The 12992-nt window shown below is 31.4% G+C and overlaps 1 protein-coding gene across 5 annotated transcripts in view; it reads right to left on the bottom strand.

The window, feature by feature from the left end:
- LOC136027371 (calmodulin-binding transcription activator 1-like) overlaps positions 1-12992 on the bottom strand; it is a 286895-nt gene that overhangs the window by 4200 nt on the left and 269703 nt on the right. For all 5 annotated transcript variants that reach the window (XM_065704557.1, XM_065704554.1, XM_065704556.1 and 2 more), the window contains one exon: positions 10581-10655. In XM_065704557.1, coding sequence (XP_065560629.1) covers positions 10581-10655 — 75 coding nt within the window. The remainder of the gene's footprint in view (positions 1-10580; positions 10656-12992) is intronic.

Genomic DNA, 12992 nt, shown 5'->3' on the forward strand with positions numbered 1-12992 from the left:
TAATTAAAAATTGAACTGTGTTTCAGACTGTCAGATTTGCCTGGGATTCTAAGTAATTTCCGAGACCACACTGGCTAAACAAGACAAGAAAAACCAAGAAAAGAAGAAAAAACGGGAATATTTACAGCCAGTGAAATTGAAATGCAAATACTTAAAATTCGGTTAAAAAACCCGAGGTTGAAAAATCGTAAAATACCGGAGGTTTTTTACACAAGATTATTTCAGGGACGACACTTTTTAAAATGATCATTCCCAGGCATTAGGATACCTAAGAAAGAGTCTTGGGGTCGATCAGTTGAATTTTGCTTGGAGATTTGTCGAGCAGGGTTCGATTCCAGTTGAAACAAGGACCTGTACAGTTAAGAAGTGTTGTTAATAAATAAATGATAAAAAAATAATGCAAAAACAAAACACTATTCTTTTTACCTTCTTTAGAAAAACTTTTAAAAGAAAGACAAAAAGTAATCATGGTAAAACATAAAATTTTAACACTTACCATATCTGACAAACTTTTGAAAGCAGGAAAAGGAAGAAAAAATAGAATTAGTTTGACAAGCTAAGGATTAGTCAAGCATTTCTTTGCTACAATGCGAAAACAAAATCGGTTTTCAAGAGCCGATAATTTTTCAGATAAAGATTTTCCGGAAAATACAAGTACTTTCTATCAGAAATGAACAAATATATAGTTTCAAGATTGCTCTAATCAGTCTTATTGAAACAATTGAGAATCTCAAACTGAACTCATTTCCTATTGCTTCTTGTTTCATAATTAAATAAAAAAAAACAAGTTTTTTTTATTGAAAAGAAGGAGCGATATTAAAACTTAAAACGAACAGAAATTATTCCGTATATGAAGGGGCTGTCCCCTCCTCAACGCCCCGCTCTTTACACTAACGTTTTTAATTGTTTTAAAAAGTAGAGTTGTGAGAAAGAGTCAAACTATAGCGTAAAGAGCGGGGAGTTGAGGAGGTGACAGCCCCTTTCATATACGGAATAACTTCTGTTCGTTTTAAGTTTAAATGTAGCTCCTTACTTTCAGTTAAAAAAACTAGTTTTTTTTTCTATTAATTTCTTAAACAAAAGTAAAACAGTTCAAAATAGGGATGATACCTTTTTATTGACAGTGAATAGATATAAAATTATTTAACTGGATATTTCAAACACATATACAGTGTTCATCATCAGCAGTAAAACTCTGCATACAGTGTTCATCATCAGCAGTAAAGTTTTACTGCTGATGATGAACACTGTATATGTGTTTGAAATATCCAGTTAAATAATTTTATATCTATTCACTGTCAATAAAAAGGTATCATCCCTATTTTGAACTGTTTTACTTTCGTCATGGAAAGGCAGTGTGGTCTTTGAAGTTATCTACGTCGAATTTCTTAAACGTTTTTGAATTAATGCAGGTTTTGATTTTGACTCCCCGTACATGAATAATTAAAACATAATATTCATATTAATTTCACTTTTTTTTTTGGCTAAATGGCTTTCTCGAAGTTTTGATCGGACGATTTTGAGAAAAAAGTTTTGGTCGGACGATTTTTTATTGTTTTAAAAAGTAGAGTCGCGAGAAAGAGTCAAACTTTAGCGTAAAGAGCGGAGCGTTGAGGAGGGGACACCCCCTTTCATATACGGAATAATTTCTGTTCGTTTTAAGTTTTAGTGTAGCTCCTTACTTTCAGTTAAAAGAACTTATTTTGACTAATTTCTTAAACGTTTTTGAATTAAAGCAGGTTTTGATTTTGGCTCACCTACATGAATAATAAAAACAAAATTTTCATATTAATTTTGAGAAAAAAGGAGCGGGGGAAGGGGCCTAGTTGCCTTGCAATTTTTTTGTTACTTAGAAAGGCCACTAGAACTTTTAATTTTATATACCAAGGTTTTTATTAGCAATAAATGTACATAACTTAGAAATTAACTTACGCAACGAACTTCTATATTTGTATATTTTTATCACGTATATGAGGGGGTTAACCCCCTCGTCAATACCTAGCTCTTTAAATTAAAGTTCGGCTTTGTTCCAATTCTTTAAGAATGACCCCTGAATCACCAAGGCTGTTTAATTAGAATAAAAAGCTCTTTTGAAATTACTAAAAATACTACCTTAAAGAGAGTGGTACTGAGGAGGGGAGGAATCCCCTCATATACGTAAAATTTCTGCTCACTTTAAGTTTTACTGTTGCTCCTTACTTTCGGTTTAAAAAAATCGTTTTTTTACATTTAAGTTCTGATCGTTTTTGAATTAATCCAGGGTTTGATTTTGGCTCACCGTACATGTGAGCCAAAATCAAATTTCATTTTAATAATAATTACAACGAAATTTGCATTTCAATTTAGTTTTTTGGGCTAAATGGCTTTCTCAAAATTTTGATCGGACGATTTTGAGAAAAATGGGCGGGGGAGGGGGCCTAGTTGCCTTCCAATTTTTTGGGTTAATTAAAAGGGCACTAGAGCTTTTAATTTTATTTACGAACGTTTTTATTAGTAACAGATATACGTAACTTACACATTAACTTACGTAACGAACTTTTATATTTATTTTCATTAGGTATATGAGGGGGTTTGCCCCCTCGTCAATACCTTGCTCTTTACACTAAAGTTCGAACTTTGTTCCAATTCTTTAAGAATGAATCCTGAATCAGAAAGGCCGTTTAATTAGAATAAATAGCTCTTTTGAAATTACTAAAAATACTTTCAAATAGTTCGTGGTAACGAACTATAGTAAGGAGCGATCCGGCTCAATAGTAACCAAAACTCTAAAAAATTGAATTTTGATATCAATAGCTACATCAAAAGAATCGCATTTAAATGCTGATTTTAAATATATAAGTTTTATCAAGTTTAGTCTTACCCATCAAAAGTTACGAGCCTGAGAAAATTTGCCTTAAATAGGGGGAAACACCCCCTAAAAATCGTAGGATCTTAACGAAAATGACACCATCAGATTAAGCGTCTCAGAGAACCCTACCGTAGAAGTTTCAAGCTCCTATCTACAAAAATGTGGAATTTTGTATTTTTTGCCAGAAGACAAATCACGGGTGCGTGTTTATTTGTTTTTTTTTTTTTTTTCTTTTTTTTTTTCCAGGGGTCATCGTATCGACCAAATGGTCCTAGAATGTCGCAAGAGGGCTCATTCTAACGGAAATGAAAAGTTCTATTGCCCTTTTTAAGTGACCAAAAAAATTGGAGGGCATCTAGGCCCCCTCCCACGCTCATTTTTTTCCTAAAATCAACGGATCACAATTTTGAGATAGCCATTTTGTTCAGCATAGTCGAAAACCATAAAAACTATGTCTTTGGGATGACTTACTCCCCCACAGTCCCTGGGGGAGGGGCTACAAGTTACAAAATTTGACCAGTGCTTACATATAGTAATGGTTATTGGGAAGTGTGTAGGTGTTTTCAGTAGGATTTTTTGGTTTGGGGAGGGGTTGAGAATAGGGGGATAGGCTGAGGGAGCTTTCCATCGAGGAATTTGTCATGGTAGAAGAAAATTTCCATGAAGGGAGCGCAGGATTTACTAGCATTATTAAAAAAAAACAATGAAAAAAGAAATATGAAAAAGTTTTTTTTCAGCTGGAAGTAAAGAGCAGCATTAAAACTTAAAACGAACAGAAATTATTACCCATATGAGGAGCTCACCTCCTCCTAATACCCCGCTCTTTACGCTAAAGTATTTTTAGTAATTTCAACTATTTATTTTACGGCTTTGATGATTCAGGGGTCATTCTTAATGAATTGGGACAAAATCTAAGCTTTAGTGTAAAGAGCGAGGTACTGACGAGGGGGCGAACCCCCTCATATATGTAATAAAAACACGAGAATACAAAACTTCTTTACGTAAGCTAATTTAGAAGTTACGTATATCTTTTACTAAAAAAAAGATTCGTAAAAAATTAAAAGTTCTAGTTGCCTTTATCTTAATTAACCAAAAAATCGGAGGGCAACTAGGCTTCCTCCCCCACTCTTTTTTCTCAAAATCATTCAATCAAAATTATGAGTCATTTAGCAAAAAAAAGAAATAAATAAATACGCAAATTTCGTTTTAATTATTCCTCTGCGGAGAGCCAAAATCAAAACATGCATTGATTGAAAAACGTTCAGAAATTAAATAAAAAAAAACAAGTTTTTTTAACTGAAAGTAAGGAGCAAAATTAAAACTTAAAACGAACAGAAATTACTTCGTATATGAAAGGGGCTGCTTCCTCACCAACATCCCGCTCTTTATGCTAAAGTTTTTTACTGTTTTAAAAAGAAGAGTTGAGAGAAAGAGTCAAACTTTAGCGTCAAGAGCGGGATGTTGGTGAGGAAGCAGCCCCTTTCATATACGAAGTAATTTCTGTTCGTTTTAAGTTTTAATTTTGCTCCTTACTTTCAGTTAAAAAAACTTGTTTTTTTTAATTTAATAGCGCAAAGAGCGAGGTATTGACGAGGGGACGAATCCCCTCATATACGTAGACATTTCTGTTCACTTTAAGTTTTAATGTTGCTCCTTACTTTCAGTTAAAAAAATTATATTTTTTTAATTTTAGTTTTTCATTGTTTTTTAATAATGCTGGAAAATCCTGCGCCCCCTTAATGGAAATTCTCTTCCTCCATGATAAATTCCTCCACGGAAAGATCCACTCACGCAACCCCCTCCCACCGACCCCCTACCACCAGAAAAAATCCCCCCTGAAAACGTCAGTGTACTTCCCAATAGCCAATACTATATGTGAGCAATGGGCAAAGTTCATAGATAGTTATTCAAAGATAAATTCAAATTAAGTTTAATAAAATTAAGATTAAGTTCAAAGATAGTTATTATATTTTTCAACTATGCTGAACAAAATGGCTATCTCAAAATTTTGATCTAAAGACTTTGGGGAAAATTGTGCTTAGAAGGGGGACTAGAACGTTTATTTCGGTTAAAATGAGCTTTTTCGCGACATTCGAAAAAAAAACCAATAAACACGCGTCCGTGATCTTTCTTCTGACAAAAAAAAAAAATATACAAAATTTCACATCTTTGCAGATAGGAGCTTGAAACTCCCATGAAAGTGTTTTCTGATATGCTGAATCTGATAGTGTGATTTTCATTAAGATTCAATGACTTTTACGGGGTGTTTAACCCTTTTTCCGAAAATAAGGCAAATTTTTTCAGGCTCGTTACTTTTGATAGGTAAAACTAAACTTGATAAAACTTATATATTGAAACTCAGCATAAAAATCCCATTCTTTTGATGTATATATTGGTATCAAAATTTCGTTTTTTTTCAAGTTTCGGTTACTATTGAGCCGTGTCGCTCCTTACTACAGTTCGTTAAAACAAACTGTTCGACAAGAATTGTTATATATTGGATTAAAATCAAGAAGTTGTGGGCCCATGGCTAATTGTAGAAAAGCCATGGCTAATTGTAGAAAAAAGCCAAGACAGATAGTCCGAGTGAGTGAGAGGAAAATCTGGCATAAGCCCTTATTAGGATTGTATACAATCCTCCCTTATTAGGATTGTATAAAAATGATGTCAGTTCATTTTTTGATAGATAAGTCTCTCTATCATCCGTCCATACATTATTCCTAGGGCAGAACTAAGGTAGATAGTCATAGAACCAAGAGATGACAGAGCTGGATTGATTTTGGGTTGATACGTGACAGAAAATGTCCACTGGACTTGTATGAAAAACCTGGGACTGAATTTTCTTTGACTGACAGGCGAACTAGTGCCTACTAGGCACTAGTAGGCACACAAGTAGGCAAACAAGCCTACTAGGGTTGGTCGTTTGGGATATTGTTTCATAATAATTTCTTAGACCACACCACGTTTTCACTTGCGGAAATTAAGACAGAACAAAACGGATAGTGCTATTCTTTCGCACTCCCCTCTCCTGGACACAAAAAAAGTATTTTTTCTTATCAAAATCAGACAACATATAGGCTAGTACAAGTAATGCCACTTCTGGAAAGCAAGCAGTAAAAAAAAAATACACTCTGTGTTAAAACCCAAGGGGAGGGAGAGTTTGAACAATGGAGGCAAGTATTTTGTCCAGATCATTTGTTGTATTTAATTGGGCCTTCTTAGAGATGGAAATCAATATCATTACATTTTCTTCTATAAATCTTTCCTAGTTTCTTATGCCTTTGCTTTTGTTTAGTGGAAAACAAATCGTTTCTTTTAACACAAAACAGTCGGTGGAACAACAGCATCGTTCTTTTACACTAAACTTGTATAATAACAGCGAAAAGTAAAATAAACATTATTGTAAATCAATGGGTTTCAATTTCCTAAAATAACGCAAATTTTCTCAGGCTCGTAACTTTTGATGGGTAAGACTAAACTTGATGAAACTTATATATTTAAAACCAGCATTAAAATGCGATTCTTTTGATGTAGCTATTGGTATCAAAATTCCATTTTTTAGAGTTTTGGTTACTATTGAGCCGGGTCGCTCCTTACTTCAGTTCGTTACCACGAACTGTTTGAAACTTGTATAATAACAGCGAAAAGTAAAATAAACATTATTGTAAATCAATGGGTTTCAATTTCCTTTATTTTTTTATTAAAAAAAAATTAGTAAATAGGCGCAATTAAATTTTACAATCTAAGCTAATATTAGATGTCACTGTAGGCATGTGGTAGCTCGAACAACGAGGCAACGAGTCTTGGTACCCCCAAACATAACGAATTTGCGAGAGGGAAACGAGTATAATTTAAATAAAACAGAAAAAATGACAAACTTTAGATAATAAAAATTCGAATATTTCGACTCCACGTCCGGTAGCCTTTATCATCGGAAAACAAAGTTAAAAGTTAAGTTAAATTAAACGTTTCAAAAAAATAATAAAAAACAACAAATAAATAAAAATCACATCTTAAAAAGCTTACAAATACTGCAATTACTGTAAATAGCCCAGATTTTTGTATGCTTATTCAGGCTATTCACAACGACTGCAGCATTTTGAAGTTTATAAAAATATCTCATTGCCGAACTGAAATTAAAGGAGAGATAACAGCCTGGTGTATCACAGACAATCTTTTGTCCTTACTGTGTGATTATTCAGGCTATTTACAATAATTGCAATAGCTAGAAGGTTATTAAGATGTGAGTTTTATTTATTTGCTTTTTTTTGTATGTTGCGTTTAATTTAATTTAACTTTAACTTTTTCTTCCCCGTTGATAAAGGCTTTCTTCTGTTATTATACAACTTTAGTGTAAAAAAACGACATTGCCGTTGTATTGACAAAAGGACGATTTGCTATCGTCCTTTTAATTATATTATGAAAAATTAAATATAATATATTTAAATATAATAATATATTATATATTATATAAAAATAATATATTTTTAAATATAATATATTTTAAATATAATAAATATTAAATATAATATAAAAATAAATATAATATAAATATATTAATATATTAATTTAAATATAACATATATATAATATATATTAAATATAATATATTATATTTAAATATAATATATTTTTATTATATTTATATATAATTAAATATAATATATTTTTTAATTAAATTAAATTAAATTTTTAATTATTTTTTAATTCTTTAAATATAATATATTTTTAATAAAAATATATTATATTTTTTTTTAATTATATTATGCAATTTTTCATGGAATAATACAACCTATCCACTAAGAAAAAGCAAAGGCAAAAACTAGAGAAATTTTGTATAAAAAAAGAATAATATTGATTTCCATCTCCAAGAACACCCCTTAAATACAGCAAATTATCCGGAAAAATTCCTTTCATAAATTTAACTTTTTTTTACTTCCCCCGTTATTTTAAGAAATTCTAGCACCCGTCTGTCTAAATATGAGCAATTAAACGGTTGGCCAGAACCAGTTTCGTAGTCAGAAAGGTTGTCAAGTTTGAGATTTTTTTAACGTACTGCGGTGGTAAAATTTTATTAAGTTCACATTAATATTTTTTTTAATTATATTATGCAATTTTTCATAGAATAATACGTGGAGGTAACTAACACCCACGCTGTGTCTTATCTCTAGCAAGAGTTTTAAATCTGTCCTATTTTTGCCTGTATGCTGTTTCATATAGTCATAGACCCATTGTGGAGGGGGGACAACCTCTCTAAATATTTTAACCTAGTTGGATAAAAAATTTGATAGGTAAAATAACGGTGCAAAGACAAATGGCATGATTGAAATATATGACGTACAATCAATGAAAGAAGATCAGTCGGTAAAAAACAAAAATTAGGCGATGTTAATTACAATATCAACCAAATCAATCGGTATAATGACAAGCCAGTCGGTAGCCCCCCCCCCCAAAAAAAAAACTTTGGCTAGTGACGCCTTTGGTCGGTTCCAGAGGAAGTACACGGGAAGTAATTACTTGTACATCTTAGTTACAACCTGTTATCTCTGCGCACTTCCGTCATACAGCAATTCTTCTACAGTTGCCACTAATTTTGTGTTTTCAAATAAATTTCTTTAACCTTTATCTTAACCTGTTATGATACCCCCCCCCCCAAAAAAAAACACGCACAAAAAAATTAAATGTAAAAATAAATACTATAAGATATTCTACACCACATTCTATTTGTTTTATATGTCAGAATATAGGTATAACATTAAAAAATTCCTCTTTTCTTCATTATTTTTGTTTGGCATATTATCTGTTTGGTTGCTCAACTTTGCTTGTAGGGGAAATTCTCCGGGGGGTGAGCCTAGCACCAATTTATTCATTATCAGCCATTCTTTATTTTATTAAGCAATGCCGTATCCGAATATTTGCTTTCTTTTTTTTGAAATGTCTTATACCTCCCCCTCCCCCCTTAGAAAAGACATAACTGACAGTAAGAGCACTTTATTATAGAACGAATAGTGGCAACATGAATCTTTTTAAAAAAAAAGTCAAACGAATGAAACAATGTCAAAATCATCTAAATCTTATCCTTTCAAATTAGTGTTGAATGAAATGAAATGATTACGGCATCTAAGTTTTACATAGGTTTTAAGAGAACTACTTAAGATATAAATGAAAGAGTTAAAATGGCATCTAAATCTTATACTTTCTAATCACCGTCAAAAGAAATGAAATAAAGGCAATAAATGGATTGATTACAAAGTCACTAAATTTTATACTTTCAGATCAATATGGCATGAAAAGAAATAATTCAAACAAATGAAAGGATTAGAATATCATCTAAATTTCATACTTTGATAAAACTATTAATCAAAATGAGAGAGATGAAGAGATGAAGGGATTACAATATATTAGAGCACAAATTTCTTAGATTTGTAGATGTCTAAGCCCATTACCAACCCCAGTCTTTTATTTGTAATTTTCAGAATTTATATAATTTTTAGAACAATTTTTATCTAATTTTATTAATTTTAAAATTTCATTTTATTTAACAAATTATATTGATTTTAATATTTTATTATATTTCTTTAACACTTACATTATCCTCAAGTTATCATTTTCTTTATTGTTTACTTTGTTTAAATTATTTTAATTTCATATCTAATTTTTCTTATCTTTCCTTCTTTTTTTTTTTACCGGAGTCTCACCCGGATCTAGACTCCCTATAAGCGATTATTACTCCATTGATACAGGCTACTCAAAACAAAAATAGGAAAGTAATTAAAAGTTAATTAGAGGAGCCTTAAAATGGGTATGATTGAAAACAAAATAGACCAGCACTACTAACTTACCCAGTAAGGCTGGAAAAAAAATGAAAACAACATTATACCGAACATAATTTATTGAAATTAGTAATCCAATTAAAGCTATATTTTTCTTTTGTGTCAAACCTAAAAATTTTGAAGCATGCAGATTCAGTCGTTTCATACTCGGTTAAAAAAAAATTATATAAAATAGATAGACGTTACAAGGTCTACCATAAATAGTTAAAAAAAAAAAGAGAGAAAAAAAACAAAATATGTACACATTATATACTATTGGCAAAAGTGGGTCTTTATAATTTGACACACAGCACATTAAGAAAAAAAACAAAAAAAACATAGATGTTACTAATAGTTTCTTCTTATTTCAATAATTAGATTGATGATTCTGCTAGGTGTCACTCGATTGCGTGGCGTTTTTTTTACTGCTTTTTAGCATTCGAAATAAGCAAAGGTTAGGGGTAAAAGAAAAGCCACGTGTCGCTTATTCATTTCATGAGCAACTTCATTATTTTCTCTCAAATACTTTGCTTTAATTTTAAATCTCCTTTTAGAGCGTTTTTTCTTTAGTATAAGATCATAAGAAACATGAGTCCCGTATAGATGTCAATAGATTAAAAATTCCCGAACTGGATATGCTGAAAACAACCTTATAACTCATTTATAATTAATTCATATTTCGAATTTATTTTAAGTTCTCTGTTTCTTTGGATCAAACCTACCGATTATTTTTTTAAGTTGACGTAAACTTTTGCTTCGAAGTCTTTTTTGTTTTAACTATATAATAAAAAAAATTGTTATCTATTTTAAGATGCTTTTTGGTATTGTTTTAAAAACTTTTTTTGTAGCGCAATATCATTAGGGACTTTAGTTTTGTCTCAAATAGGCTGATTTCAATTACTCTTTTTCGTAATACTTACTTGTTTTTTGACTGCCTCATAAATTGTTGAATTTTCCGAGCAGCTTGATGTTGTCTTCTCTGCGAGTATGTCCTCCTTAAAAAAAAAAAAATTAAACTAACTTAGTACGTTATTATGAAACAAATACAAAGTAGAGACAATAGGGAAAATCTTTTCAAGACAGTGGAAATTAGTTCTGTGGATATTTCGGCCCTATGTTCAAGGACCGTCTTCAGCACAATACAAGAATAAGAGAGAAACTATATACATATATATATATATATATATATATATTCAAACTAAAGAGAACAAAATGATTAGATGCAATTTCTTAAAGCTAATCTTGCTTGTTTAGCAGCCTGTCTCAAAGGCCTTTTCGTAGTTGGTTCAGTACTATTATAAATCGGTTTAGTAAAATATTTTGTTAGATCATTTTTAATTAAATTTGAGTATAAAAAATTTAGTGAGTATTCCCCTAAGTCCCTGTTCAAAGAAATATTATTATTTATTTTGAGATTAATTTCGATTGATTCTCGAACCACCTGTTTTATTCCCAAATCATTACTGATGCGTGAAGAGTTTTCAAAAAGTATCATGTGGGACGGATTATTAAATATATGCCAACCTAAAGCAGAATCAAAGGAGTTGTTGGAACTATTTGAAATTAAGGCCTTGTCTATGTCTTGAAAAGATTTTCCCTATTGTCTCTACTTTGTATTTGTTTGTTATGGAGAGGCAGTTTAGTCTTCGTCGCTATTTACGTTATTATGCTACTACATATCAACTATAACTTAAAAGCTAAAAAAAGACATTGCGCTATAGTAAATTGTGCAATACATTTTGTTTCATCAGTAACAGAGAATCTATTGCTGATGTGCAGCGTGGTACCCCTGAGAAAATACACTCTACCAAACCTGTAAAAACGTACTTTACGTGTTATATGTTACCGTCAATGTCCGAAATTGGTGAATGTCGACATTCGTCGACGAATGTTCCAAATACAATTTTTTTCTCGTTGGATTTAGTCAGTGTTGCCAGTCCACTTTTTCAGTTTAATGCAAGGTTTGATGGTGACAGGCCTGGTTAGGTTTTTAACCCATTTCTGAGATTTATAACTTAATTCAATCTAAATATAACATAAAATTATAATTTAATTCAACTTTTACTATCAAAGCTTGGACAATACTGAAAAAGCTGATCCGCAAATCTAACTGAATTCAAACAGAGAAAACGGAATTTTGGATATTCACCGATGAATGTCAACATTAACCAGATTTCAGATATTCACAGTAACATATATATATATATATATATATATATATATATATATATATATATATATATATATATATATATATATATATATATATATATATATATATATATATATATATATATATATATATATATATATATATATATATATATATATATATATATATATATATATATATATATATGCAACAAAAGTAGCATGTTACGTATTTATGTTAGCATTTTCACATAACGAAAAATTAGTCAGCGTGTGACAATACTTAAAATCAATCTTTTCATCCTTTCATTTCACTAGGTCATTCCAAATGGAAGACCTATCATTTTGTCACAAAATACATCTCATTGGTAACTTTTGGTGATGCAGCTCACCTTATTTTTTATTATTTACGAGGCCTCTAATATGGACTATTTTCATAATTGAACATTATCCACAGAGCTGCATTAATTTGTTTTACAGAAAGAATTCAGAGCGTATCAGAGAACCCTATTGTAGAAGTTTCAAGCTCCTATCAACAAAAATATGGGATTTTGTATTTTTTGCCAGAAGGCAGATCACGGATGCGTGTTTATTTGTTGTAACGACTCAGTTGTCCTAGAATGTTGCGAGAGGGCTCGTTCTAACGGAAATGAAAAGTTCTAGTGCCCTTTTTAAGTGACAAAAAAAATTGGAGGGCACCTAGGCCCCCTCCCACGCTAATTATTATCCCAAAGTCAACGGATCAAAATTCTGAGATAGCCATTTTATTCAGCGTAGTCGAAAAACCTTATAACTATGTCTTTGGGGACGACTTACTCCCCCACAGTCCCCGTGGGAGGGGCTACAAGTTACAAACTTTGACCAGTGCTTACATATAGTAATGGTAATTGGGAAGTGTACAGGCGTTTTCAGGAGGATTTCTTGGTTGGGGGAGGGGTTGAGAAGTGGGGGATATGCTGGGGGAACTTACCATCGAGGAATTTGTCATGGGGGAAGAAAATTTCCATGAAGGGAGCGCAGAATTTACTAGCATTATTTAAAAAAAAACAATGGAAAAATAGATATGAAAAAAGTTTTTTCAGCTGGAAGTTAGGAGCAGCATTAAAACTTAAAAAGAACAGAAATTATTACCCATATGAGGGGCTCACCTCCTCCTAATTCCTCGCTCTTTACGCTAAAGT

The sequence above is a fragment of the Artemia franciscana genome, chromosome 5 (assembly GCF_032884065.1).
Source record: "Artemia franciscana chromosome 5, ASM3288406v1, whole genome shotgun sequence".
Classification (NCBI taxonomy): Eukaryota; Metazoa; Arthropoda; class Branchiopoda; order Anostraca; family Artemiidae; genus Artemia; species Artemia franciscana.